The sequence below is a fragment of the Hyaena hyaena genome, unplaced genomic scaffold, assembly GCF_003009895.1.
Source record: "Hyaena hyaena isolate Hyena2069 unplaced genomic scaffold, ASM300989v1 scaffold_70, whole genome shotgun sequence".
NCBI lineage: Eukaryota > Metazoa > Chordata > Mammalia > Carnivora > Hyaenidae > Hyaena > Hyaena hyaena.
In genome coordinates, this window is record NW_024080701.1 from 3,156,220 (window position 1) to 3,169,344 (window position 13,125).

A 13,125-nucleotide genomic window follows, 5' to 3' on the forward strand; every position below is an offset into this window, starting at 1 on the left:
TTTTCAACACACAGAGTATAAATTAGCTCTGTGAAAATGCTTCAGGTGGAAGCTGTTACTTAAATAACTGATCTGAACACTAAAGGCTATCAATCCTTCTATTAGTCAGAACCACACGGAGAGGTTGGGGCTCAGGAAGAGACTAGATGCATTCAAATGGTTAATATTTGAGTAGAAATGATCTGATGTATTTGAGTGGATATGGAGTGAGCAGATGAAGCTAGAAGTCATGTGGTAGAGCTAAGAGTGGCAGCAGAGGGTTAAAGGACATGACTGAGTATTTTTTTTTTTTTTTTTACAAATAGTTTATTGTCAGATTGGTTTCCATATAACACCCAGTGCTCATCCTCACAAGTGCCCCTCTCCATGCCCATCCCCCCCATCCATCAGTCCTCAGTTTATTCTCAGCATTCAAGAGTCTCTCATGGTTTGCCTCACTCCCTTTCCCCCACCATTTCCCCCCTTCTTCTTCCCCATGGTCCTCAGTTAAGTTCCTCCTAATCCTCCTATACGTGCAAACATATGATATTAGTCCTACTCTACCTGACTTATTTCACTAAGCATAACACCCTCAAGGTCCATCCATGTTGCTATACATGAGGACATGACTGAGATTGAATCCGAGACCAGAGGTGAGCACAGGCCTCATCCATATGTTTGGAATGCTGATTTTCAGTTTGGGGTCTGTACGCACTGTGGGTGGTGCCCCTCCTAGATGCATTCCCAGTGAGCCTAGAGTATGAGGCTTCAGTCTAGTTCTAATCTTGACATTTCTGCATTTTCCCCCTTTTTGTTGATTTAGATCCTACTTTGGGTAATAGTATAGGCGTGAGTAATAGTATAGCAGTAATCACTCAAGATTCTCTGTATTTTTATCTGCTTTGCTAACTTGATTATAGACCTGGAATGAATCTCTAGAGCTCTGGAAGCTCTTTTCCCCTGGGCCACCTTGGGAAGTACTTTGGATGGACAAAGGGAAGGGTAGGTGGAACACAGGTTACTGGTATCCTGGACTTCATCCTCATGCTGCTCACTTTTTTTTTCCCTTTTTTTAAAAATTTAAAAAAATGTTTTATTTATTTCTGAGAGAGAGAGCACAAGCAAACGTGAGTGGGGGAGGATTAGAGAGAGAGGGAGACACAGAATCTGAAACAGGCTCCAGGCTCTGCGCTGTCAGCACAGAGTCTGACGCAGGGCTCGAACCCACAAACCGTGAGACCATGACTTGAGCTGAAGTCGGACCCTCAACCGACTGAACCACCCAGGCGCCCCATGCTGCTCACTTTCTTTGCGAAAATAAGCAGAGGGGGCAGCAAGCACAGGTATCATCTCAGTTCTTGTTAAATGAGATTCTTTTGTGTGTTTTGGTAGTTTCTGCTCTATAGATGTAGAAGAACTCACAAACTGCACATGGCAGATTCCTCATATATAAAAGGGGGTTATACTTTAAGGAATGCATTTCATCATCAGGGCTGACCCTGAACCCAAGGAGTCCTGACCCCTTTCCCTCAATTTTGATTGGTGGTGGTTATGGAGGCCAGCAGCATCCATTTGTTTGTGTGGCTGAGCAGAAAAGGCTGGGCTCTGGCTGTCTGGGGATGGCGGGAGCACAGGGAAGTCAGAGTCTTTTTTTTTTTTTTTCTAATATTTATTCATTTTTGAGAGAGCGTGAGTGGGGGAGGGTCAGAGAGAGAGAGAGGGAGACACAGAATCCCAAGCAGGCTCCAGGCTCTGAGCTGTCGGCACAGAGCCCTATGTGGGGCTTGAACTCACGAATGGTGAGATCATGACCCGAGCTGAAGTCAGACCGCCCAACCGGCTGAGCCACCCAGATGCCCCTAGTCAGAGTCTTATTCATTGCTTCCGGGAGCCTGCCTTTTCACCAGCTACTTTTGGGGAACTGCAGGGATGTCCCCCTTCTGGCTGCTGACAGTGAAGCCTGGTGGAAAAGTCTCTGGTCACTTCCAGTTACGAGGGAGGTGAAATGGTGAGGCTGGACAAGCATGGGCTCAGGCCCAGAGAGACCTCCATTCTAGCCATGGCTCTCCTATTTAAAATTTTTTAATACATTTTTAAAGTTTATTTATTTACTTTGAGAAGGAAGTACAGATAGTACTTTTGTGAGAGGAACACAGATAGTAAAAGTGGAGGAGGGGCAGAAAGAGAGGGAGACAGAGAATCCCAAGCAGGCTCTGCACTGTCAGCTTGGAGCCCAGTGTGGGGCTCAAACTCCTGAAATCGTGAGATCGTGACCTGAGCCAAAACCTAGAGTCAGATACTTAACTAACTGAGCCACCCAGGCACCCCCTTGATTTTTAAAAAATGTTTATTTATTTATTAAATTTTTAAATGTTTATTTTTGAGAGAGAGAGAGAGACAGAGCCATGAGCAGGGGAGGGACAGAGAGAGAGAGAGAGAAACACAGAAGCCAAAGCAGGCTTCAGGCTCTAAGCTGTAGCACAGAGCCCAACACGGGGCTCTAACTCACGAATGGCGAGATCATGACCTGAGTGAAGTCGGCACTTAACCTACTGAGCCACCCAGGTGCCCCTTTTTAATGTTTATTTTTGAGAGAAAGAGAGAGAGCGAGCTAGTGAGCATGAGTGGGGAGAGAGAGGAAGACACAGAATCCAAAGCAGGCTCCAGGCTCTGACCTGTTAGCACAGAGCCTGACATAGGGCTTGAAACTCACAGACCACGAGATCATGACCTGAGCCGAAGTCAGATGTTTAACCAACTGAGTCCCTCAGGCACCCCAGCCATGGCTCTCCTATTTAGTGTATAGGCTCCCTGAGCAACTTTCCCTATCAGCTTCAGATTCCTCATATATAAAAGGGGGATAATACCTATACTTTAGGTTGCTCAAGGATTAAATAAGAGATGTCTATAAAGCCCTCAGTGCAATACCTGAGACATAGTGGATGGTTATTCAATACATGGTAAATATGTATCTAAACTCAGCTTCCCTGTTGTCATAGTGCTGCCTTCCACAAACAGAGTTATGTGTTCTTAAAAGAATTGCCATTATTCAAGGGTCAAACAGCCTTGTCTTCTACTAACCCAGTAATTCATTTATACTAACTCCATTTTCCCCTCATGTCTTATACTCTCGTCCTGTCCTTTTTGATCCTAGACATGCTTTTCTCCTATTTGTGCTTTATCCTTCTTAGAATCTGGTATCTCTCAAACTTCATATGCGGACCAGAAAGGTAAAAATCCTGTGTTCTCCTATGTCTTCATAGAATGTGTGTCTCTTGGAGACTAAATGGACTAAACTTGGACCACACCAACCTTACTTAGTCTCTGGAGAAAAACTCTGCCTTTGCACCCTCTTCCTCGGACTAGAGAATCTCTGACCAACGGCCATGACTATTCCCTAACATCAGGCCGTGAGACAGAAAGGAGTTTGTCAACACTAGTTGACACTGCAAAGAGCTGGTGCTGCTTTCTTCTATATTGTTTGCCCCTGCCTTCCCAAGGGCTTCCTGGGCTGCAGTGTGTGGGCAGAGCAGTCAGAACAGCCTGAACCGAAGTTGAGAAGTGGTGTGGGAAAGGCCGGGGTGGGTGTGGGAAGACCGGGATAACACTTCACCAGGTGGGTTCTGCTTTGCAGGCAGGCTGTGTCCCTTTTTATTCTCATTTAAAGAGCTTTGTTTTTCCTTTTAGGAGGGGACAACAAAAATAGGAAGGATTGACTCAGATCAGGAACAGGACATTGGTAAGTGATAGAGCATCTGGGTCTGACACTGTGGCACATACTCATGCCTGACCGGACTCTTTAGACATATCTGATGATGCTCTGAGAAGAAGGAATCCTTGAGGATCAAGGGGCTGTTACTCTTTTGCTGCTACATTGTGGTGGTGGTTGTGCATCAGGGACATGATAGGAGGAGACCCACACCATGGGAGAATCCAGATCTGGGTGGTTTTCAGATGGTGGCTCTTTCTCTCTTGTCTTAATGTAGGACCTTCCAGCTGTGAATTCTATTCTCACAGAAAGGATGTTTCCCTGGGTTGTTTCCCCACCATGTGACCCCCGTCTCTTGTGTAGTTCTGCAGGGGCAATGGATTGAGAGAGACCACTGCACTATCACCAGTGCCTGTGGGGTAGTCATTTTGCGGCCTGCCCAGGGGGCCCGCTGCACAGTCAATGGTCGGGAGGTCACCGCCTCCTGTCGTCTGACCCAAGGTAAGACTGTTTAATGCCCTGTTTATACCAGGATGAATGATGAACCAGCTTCCTTTTTTTTTTTTTTTTTTTTACAAATAGTTTATTGTCAAATTAGTTTCCACATAACACTCAGTGCTCATCCCCACAAGTGCCCTCCTCCATGCCCATCCCCCCTCCCCCCCACATCCATCAGTCCTCAGTTTTTGTCAGCATTCAAGAGTCTCTCATGGTTTGCCTCTCTCCCTTTCCCCCACCATTTCTGCCCTTCTTCTCCCCCTTGTTCCTCCGTCAAGTTCCTCCTAATCCTCCTATACGTGCAAACATATGATATTTGTCCTTCTCTGCCTGACTTATTTCGCTCAGCATAACACCCTCAAGGTTCATCCATGTTGCTACACATGGCCAGATTTCATTGTTTCTCATTGCCATGTAGTATTCCATGGAATAGATAAACCACATCTTCTTGATCCATTCATCTGTTGATGGACACTTAGGCTCTTTCCATGGTTTAGCTATTGTGGAGAGTGCTGCTATGAACATTGGGGTCCATGTGCTCCTATGCCTCAGCATTTCTGTATCCCTTGGGTAAATTCCTAGCAGTGCTATTGCTGGGTCATAGGGCAGTTCTATTGTTAGTTTCCTGAGGAACCTCCACACTGTTTTCCAGAGGGGCTGTACCAGTTTACATTCCCACCAACAGTGTAGGAGGGTGCCCGTTTCTCCACATCCTCGCCAGCATCTCGAGTTCTCTGATTGGCTCATTTTAGCCACTCTGACTGGCGTGAGGTGGTATCTCAGTGTGGTTTTGATTTGTATTTCCCTGATGAGGAGGGATGCTGAGCATCGTTTCACGTGTCTGTTGGCCATCTGGATATCCTCTTTGGAGAAGTGTTGAACCAGCTTCCTTCTTATGGGCCAAACCCAGAGAACTCAGTGAAGCAGGCTTTAAACATGGGATACTCATCCTTTACATCCAGAGACCTGAAGATCTGAAGATTTCCTAATACCATCCTCTTCCCATAAACAAAGATGCCCCAATTCCAGCTCTCCAAGATGGAGAATGACTCTCTGAAATTTCTGTGTACCTGTGTTTGCTAGCTCTGTGTCCTTGGGAAAGTCTCTGAACATCAATTTTCTCATCTGTAAAATGGCAATAAGAGAATTGTGAAGATTGAACAGTGTTCTTGTCACATAGTAAATACTGGTTTACTATTACTATTACTACTATTATTATTATTACTATTACTACTACTGTTCATCTATTCAAATTCCATCTTTCCTTTGAGGTTGAGCTTACATTCCCCCTCTTCCATGAACCATTCCCTCACTAGTCCATGGGGGACTCATTTGGCTTTCCCTTGGAATAGCAGAAGTCCTCCTGTTTATTTTGTTAGTTCAGTACATATGCTGTGTGATATCCAATGAATACATATTATTGACTCACCTAAGTTACCAGCTTAGGGCAGGGCTTTGTATCTCAGAAGGGCACTCTGCACATAATACATACTGAGAACATGAGCTGTTGGCTCATTCTCCTCTGTCTTTGCCACAGGAGCAGTCATAACCCTGGGGAAAGCACAGAAGTTCCGATTCAACCACCCAGCAGAGGCCGCTGTCCTACGGCAGAGGAGGCAGGTCAGTGTGCTGAGTTTTCAAGGTGACTGCCCGCTGCCCTGCTCCTCCTTTCCAAGGGACAAGTTTGAGCTTTATCTGGTTCTCTTGGGGTGGGGTTGGTGACAGCAGCTTCACAGCGTTCATTCCTCATTCCCAGGTCGGAGAGGTTGTCGGTGGCAGTGGCTCTTTGGAATGGTTGGATTTGGACGGAGATGTCACTGCCTCCCGGTTGGGTCTCTGCCCTTTGCTTTGGAAGGAAAGGTGAGAAACGTGTGCTCATTCTGCTGTGGAACCTACTGTTCTTACTTCTTATTCTGTTACAACACCGAGCGGGGAGAGGGTGAGTGTAGTAGCTGAGCTCTGAATGAGGCCTGGTCTCAACCAACATGTGCAGATGATTGAATGTTACTGCACTAATTGCTTAGCTTCTAGTTGGCAGGGAAGCAGTCTTAGTCCTCATTCATTTCCTGTTCGGTATTGCAACTTCCTTCATCACTGAAAGGAGTATAATATATCATCTGATGTTTCCCATCGCTACCTTCTTCTGTCAGCCAGATTGGAACATGACATGTTTGTACATATCTTTAAGACTACTTCTGCACTTAGCTCCCCATGTGCCCCCTTTAAATTCTGGCCAGCCTGTGTGTGAGGTTACAGGGGTGTCAACTTCCATGACTGTGGCTTTCTCCAAGTTTTTAAAGATAGTGTTGTACTGAGAATCATTTTTTTTCTCAATACCAATGGTCCAAAACTACACATAAGAGGATTAGGAACTCTCAGAACAATATGAAAGTATCTTGCAGTTCTTCCCTCTCATGCCCACTCCACCTGCATTGTGACCATGAAAACATGGAGTCAGGTTTTTATATATGTGATTGGTGGCAACTTCTTTTCTTCTTCATAGTCCTTCTTCATCCATTTCTTCATACCATCCCCTTCCCAGGTCTACATGTCTCGTAGGTTTGTTACTGTGAACAGTGATATCCTTCTGGTCCCATAAGCCAAAGTAGCCTCTTACTTGGGGATGTTCTGTAGAAAATGTCAGCAGGACACTCAGTGCCTGTGAGACCACTGGTCTTGGGAGGCTGCCCAGCACTGTGAGCACAGGCTTCCTGGGAGATTATGATGGCTCTTTCCCCTGGTTCCTTCACGGGAACCTAGCTGCTCTTTTCTCAGACCAGGAGCATTTGCTGGCAACTGACAAAAGTCTTGGTCTGACGTTGCTGGTGAGTGGTGTGGGATGTAGGGGCAGAAGGCTGTGATGTATGAACAGCAGGCAGGTCCTCACCTGTGGACTGCTAAGGACAGAAGGATGAGGCCCCAGAGTCTCAGGCAGGATGACTCCAGTGTTGCATAAGTGGGGGCTCTGTGGGGTGACAGGGAAGGTGGGAGAGGTGACACAGCTGGAACACATCAAGGCCAAGGTGGAGTAAGGAGCTGCTGGAGTTCTTATTTCATCAGAGTGCAGTCATGAGAAGAGGCCTTGTCTTAGGTAAGATTTCTACTGTGAGAATGCATTGGAGACCTGTCTTTCCCAGAGCTCAGAGGGTTACAGAGAATAGCTCTGCAACTTAGCTAGCTGTGAAGTTGAAGAGTTATCTTAAGAGTTGAATAAAGCTCCTTCACCTCCTGGATTTATGAAGTGAAAGCTGTGTGTCCTTAGGCAAGTTACTGAGTCTCTGAGCCTGTTCCTTCACCTCTAAGTAAGGATACCACCATCTGTCTCTGAGAGATCCTCCTGATAGGGGTTGAAAGAGCAAGTACACGTGGAGAGCCCTGCGTGCCGCCTGACGCTCCCAGCCCCGCTGCTGAAGGCCCTTGTGCCGAGTGGCCCAGGTACATAGCCTCCCTTTTGTTTTCCTGTCCTCCCATCTCATCCCAGCTGACCCATCCACCCTAGAGAACACTGGTCTTCTCCTGCCTTTTTAAGATCTCCTCAGGCTCTCTAGCCCCAGGGGCACTGGTGTGACCTTTCAGTAACACCAAGAATGCACCCTTTCATTTGGAGAAGACAGAGAGGGATTGAAGAAACCAAAGCCTCTCCCACTTGCTGCCTCCAGTCTTTAGCACCAGCTCCAGGAGCCTGTGAGCTGGGCTGGTCCTACGCAGCTACCATAGCCAGCATCTGTGTGCCAGCCCGTGGGAAGTGGCAAAGTGTGGGGTACAAGCCTGTGATTGGGCAGAGGGACCGGAGAGAACCGTGAGAGAGGAGAACACTGTATGACACCAGCGGGGCTCCCAGACTGTGTTTGTGGCTGTGTCTCCATGAGAGTCTCCTCTGCTCTGGTGGGGTTGGCTCCAAAGCTTCCCCTTGTCCTAGAATTTTCTTCTCTCATTTTTCTCTCTGGAGGAGCACTCACAGGGAGCCTGCAAAGGTGGAGCTGATTCCAGAGCCATAGGGGATTGGCCAGCCTGCCTCTTTTTATCCCTTGCAGTAGTGACCTGGACCAGAGAGGAGTTTGTCTTTGAAAACTGTTTTTTGCATTGTCCTCTTTGGAACTTTGGGGGCTTAACCAAAATTAGAGCCTGGGAGACCCTGTCGCTGCTGCCACCGCCACTGCTGCCTTAGTGAGTACCCGCTGCTGCATTCTGCTGCAGAAGCTGTCAGGCCTCCAAGCAGCTAGGAGAGAGCGCGGGGGAGGGTGTGATGGAGTCCTGGCAGGCGGGTGACCAGGCAGCAGTGGGGAGATGCTGGAGCCACCAAAGATGAAGGGCAGTCATCTGACAGAAGACTTGCCAGTAGTAATAAACCCAGACATGTAACATAAGGTTGTTGAGTTTGTTTGTTTTTTGTTTTTCCCACCTGCTTTCTGGGAACTTGGCTGATAATGCTTAGCTGAGAAGTCATTTTCATTCTGATGGTGTGTGGCATCTCAGGTGAATGGGCTCGGTCTATAGTGATCATCCCAGACAGATTCCTTGTGCAGGTCTTGTTTTGGTGCATAAAGGAAGCTGCACTAGATCAGCAGAAGCTGACTGGCTAGCTGCTGCTTCCCTAGGGGAAGAGTAGAGGGAGCCCTCTTCTGTGGAGAAGCAAATTGTGAATCTGAGGGTTGGGAGACAGGCAGAGGAGGAAGCTGAATCTGCTCCGGGGATTAAGAATAAAGATACCTCCCTTGTTCCTTGCATCTGATGGTCTGCACTCTAGCTAGGTTTGTCCAAGACCCTCTTATGGGCTCATGCTTGTAATTCAGCCATGTCTGTGGTCAGACAAAATTTGGAGGAATAATATAGGCACGATGCCTACAAACATATGTATAATCTGTTTCCCATTAGCGCCTTTTCTCATTGTGTGGTGTTAACTAGTTTTCTGTTCTAACTGCTGTCCTTAGCCTTTTGCCTCACATGTGACAAAGGGTGCCTTTCCTCTTTCCTGTACATTCCACTGTGTGTATTTGGCCTTTTGCCCACAGCAGTCAAAGCCAGTTTTCCCCAGGACACACTCGCTCAAGTATCTGGGCCTGTCCCAGTTCTTGGGCCCCTTATAGATTGAGTCCCCTCCCAGACTCCTTCCCAGGGAGAAGATTGCTATCATGTCACCTCTTATCCCGCACCCCACTGCCATCCATTCTTCAGTCTCCTCTTAACGCTGCATTAAGAAATCTTAATTTCTTCTAAGACGAGACAGCAAACTTTCTGTAAAAGACTAGATAGGTGATTTGGTTTTTGTTGTTGTTTTTACCAGATAGTATTTTAGGGTTTTGGGGCCATACAGTCTCTGCCACAGCTGCACAAGCAGCCTAGATATAAACACTCATAAACAAATGAGTGTTCGTATAACACTTTATTCACAGAGACAGGCAGCAGACCACATTTGGCTCACAAGCTATAGTTTATGGACCTCTGCATTGATATACCGTCTGTGATTTCATTTTCCTCTACAAAGTAGTAAATTAAAGCTGGATGAACCCCCGCCCTCAGAGCACTGCTCAGTCTGTCTAGCGTCTAGTAAGTAAGCGGGCCTTGAGAGTCAGGGCATCCTGGGACTGGAATGAGTGCTAAGGACTGGCTAAACGAGGGCAGATGCCGGCTCTTTTGTTAGCCTGTGACAGATCCCGAGCCCTCCCTGCCCCCTAGCGCCACCACCCTGGAATGCCCATTCTGTGGCTCTTTTAGAGACCTGAAGGACAGAGGGTGCCTGGTGGCTCAGTTGGTTGAGCATCCAACTTTGGCTCAGGTCATAAATTCACAGTTACAGGGTTTGAGTCTCACTTTGGACTTTGCACTGACAGCATGGAGCCTGCTTCAAATTCTCTGTCTCCTTCTCTCTCTGACCCTCCCCAGCTCACACGCATATTCTCCCTCTCTCTCAAAGTTAAACATTAAGGAGGGAGGAGGTTGGAAGGGAGGTAGGGAGGGAGGGAGGAAGAAAAATAAAGGAAGAGAGAGAGAGAAAGGGAGGGAGGGAGGAGCGAGCGAGCGAACGAACCTGAATGACAGAGATGAAGAAACCCTGCAGAAACGGCATCTGAGGTCCTTGCATAGGAGGCCATGTGTGACCCTGGGAAAAGCCATGCATGGAGAAGCTGTCAGTCTTCTGAGGAAGGCTGTGACTCATCCATGGCCACACAAGAGCCTGAAGGCAGAATAAAGCATGGCTGCAATCTAGAATTCTTTTTAAACTTTGTAACCAACTTGACAATAAACTATTTGTAAAATAAATAAATAAATAAATAAATAAGTAAATAAAAATAAAATAAACTTTGTATTATGGATAATTCCAAATACACTACTAGTGATCAAGTCATGGCTAATCTCATTTCATTTATATCCCCACTCCCTTTCCACTTTCTCCTACCGTCCCCTACACTGGATCTGAACAAATCCCAGTTTCACCAGTGAATACTTCAGGGTATATCTCCAGAGTTATGGTAGAGCCTAAAACTCATGAGTTTTGAACCCTCTTCTTGGGTTCATTCACTGAGAACAACCCTCGAGTGGAGACCAGCCCTCCTCTGGGTCTCCATGCATATAAATTTTCTGTCCTCTAGATTGGCTGCCTCCTTCCTACTCCCAGGTCACAGAGGGTTTCTGTTTCAGAAAATGGAGATGCATGATGAACATGTAGGGGAGTTTCCATTCCCACAGTGGTTGTTGGAGCTTCTGCCTCTACCCTGTTTCCAGCAGGTTTTAAGCAGAACATTTTATTCATTTTTAAAGGACAAAGCTCCTTGCTTTAGCTAAAATGTTTTTTTTTTTTTTTTTAAATGTTTTTATTTATTTCTAGGAGAGAGACAGCGTGAGCAGGGGAGGGTCAGAGAGAGAGGGAGACACAGACTGAAATAGGCCCCAGGCTCTGAGCTGGCAGTCAGCACAGAGCCCGACGCAGGGCTCGAACCCACGAACCATGAGATTATGACCCAAGCGAACCAACTAAGCCACCCAGGCGTCCCTAGCTAAAATGTTTTTATTGTTTTTTTGTTTTTTTTTTTAAAGCTTGTTTACTTTTGTGGTTATTTTCCTTAACTACAATGAACTTGTGTTTCTGGTAGACTCACGGTCTAAGAATATGCTAGTCTGAGGACCGTTCTCCCCTCCTGCACTGTGACATCATGAGCTGCCTGTGACAGTGTGCCTGTGTGTCCCAAGTTGCTGGAAGTTCAAAGCCTTCTCTGTCCTGTTGAATTCATGGCTCTCCCAGAAAAGCTTAGACTACCCCTGGTTTGTCCTGAACTGGGATTGCATTTCCCTTGGGTAACCCCGGCCCTTCTGTGATAGGAGAGTGCTGGAAGAGCAGAGCAAGCAGGACTGCCAGCCACTGCGGGCAGGAGAGGCACCTCACAGGGCCCCGACTGAGCAGCAGCACTACGTGGGGGATCTGAGGCAGCGGATCCTAGCAGGACAGATTAGAGCCAAACAGGAACTGAAGTTTGACCAGGAGCACCTCAGCTGGCAAATTAAAGACAGTAGGTGCCCACTGCTCACAGTGTCTGCTTCACCTTCTCATCTATTCATTTTCATGGTTCCGCATCCTTCTGTATTCTCTCCTTTGTTTCCTTTATGATTTGATGGAATCTTTGGTATTATGTGTTCTCTCCCCCCTTTTAGAAACCAGGGGCTCTTATGAGGGGCTGGAAGCAAGAATAAGGAAACTGCCTTCCTTATTGCCCCTCAGAGTGATGGACCTCCCGCTTTCTCTTCACGCACACATTTATTCATCCTTTGGCGCCTGTCCCAGCATGTGCTAATCCCTGGGGGCTTCCTTCCCTAGCCCTGTGGTAAGGGGGCCTGGTATCTCTCATCCCGTCACATCACCTTGGCCAGCACTTTCCCTCCATTCAGATCCAACCACAGACAGAGGTGTGTGAGTCTGGGCCACACAGGTAGGGAGAGAGGTGCTGACCTTCTCACAGGGTGTCTTTGGTTCCCAGACCATCAGTGGCTGCTTAGAGAAGAGCCCCGGCTGGCTGGCTTGCAGCAGCAGCAGCAGCAGCAGCAGCAAGACCACATAGCAGAGAAAGAACTCAAGGCTTGTGTGCCGTCTGATGCTTGGCTCCAGACAGATCCTGAGACTCAGCCGCCCCCACTGGTCCGAAGCCAGAAGAAGGAGGTGCGACTGCAGCTTGGGCGCAGGAACGCAGTTCGTGCAGCACAGAGGGACATCTGGCGAAGAAAGGCCTCCTTCCAGCTTGAGAGACTCATCAAGAAGCAGAGGCTGCTCGAGGCCCAGACGGATCTGGAGCAGCCTAAGGCATTGTGTGAGCTCCACGATGACCACACCCAGAAGCCCACATACCGGTTCCCCAGCGCTGACGCCACGGTCCGAGGAGCTCTGCACAGAAGCAGACTGCCACATTGCCGTGCTTTGAGCCTCCAGAGGCTCTGCAGTCAGTATTTGCCTCAGCTACGCAGGTACAGCCAGCCGTGGTCACCTGAAATCATGGACTTAGGTTTACAGCCTTGTTGCCCAGGCAGTGTTCTTTACTTCCCAGTGCTGCAGTTCCTCGGTCTGTGGAAGGGGAAGATTTGCTTCCTCTCTTTCCCACCACTTTTTCCCTCTTCTTTCTCTCTAGGTGAGATCTTCTAAGATTCAGGCTTTTCCCTTCTCCCACCCTGAGTGGCAACTCTTGCTGCTTTGGTGATATCTTCCAAGTGAGGATCTCAGCCTCATTTTTCACCTGCTCTTTAGACCTTGGCTGTGCACATACGTTCCTGTGTGTGTCCTCCCACCACCTCCATCTCCTCTTGCCTCACATCAGACTGTGTTTCCACACGCTTCCTCCTCCTCCTCCCTGCTTCCCACCTGTCCTGCCACCTCAAGTGAGCTTCCTGACCCTACCTTCCTACTGGTGAGCTAATAGAACACTAGCTGACTCCTGCGTCCAATTTGGGATCTTTGT

At 47.7% G+C, this 13,125-nt stretch overlaps 1 protein-coding gene across 1 annotated transcript in view; it reads left to right on the forward strand.

Moving 5' to 3' along the window:
* Positions 1-13,125, forward strand: part of STARD9 (StAR related lipid transfer domain containing 9) — a 125,928-nt gene that overhangs the window by 85,992 nt on the left and 26,811 nt on the right. Inside the window, exons 17-22 of the mRNA XM_039232845.1 lie at positions 3,667-3,718; positions 4,052-4,189; positions 5,724-5,806; positions 5,943-6,046; positions 11,504-11,691; positions 12,157-12,637. Of these exons, the coding sequence (XP_039088776.1) occupies positions 3,667-3,718; positions 4,052-4,189; positions 5,724-5,806; positions 5,943-6,046; positions 11,504-11,691; positions 12,157-12,637 (1,046 nt within the window). The remainder of the gene's footprint in view (positions 1-3,666; positions 3,719-4,051; positions 4,190-5,723; positions 5,807-5,942; positions 6,047-11,503; positions 11,692-12,156; positions 12,638-13,125) is intronic.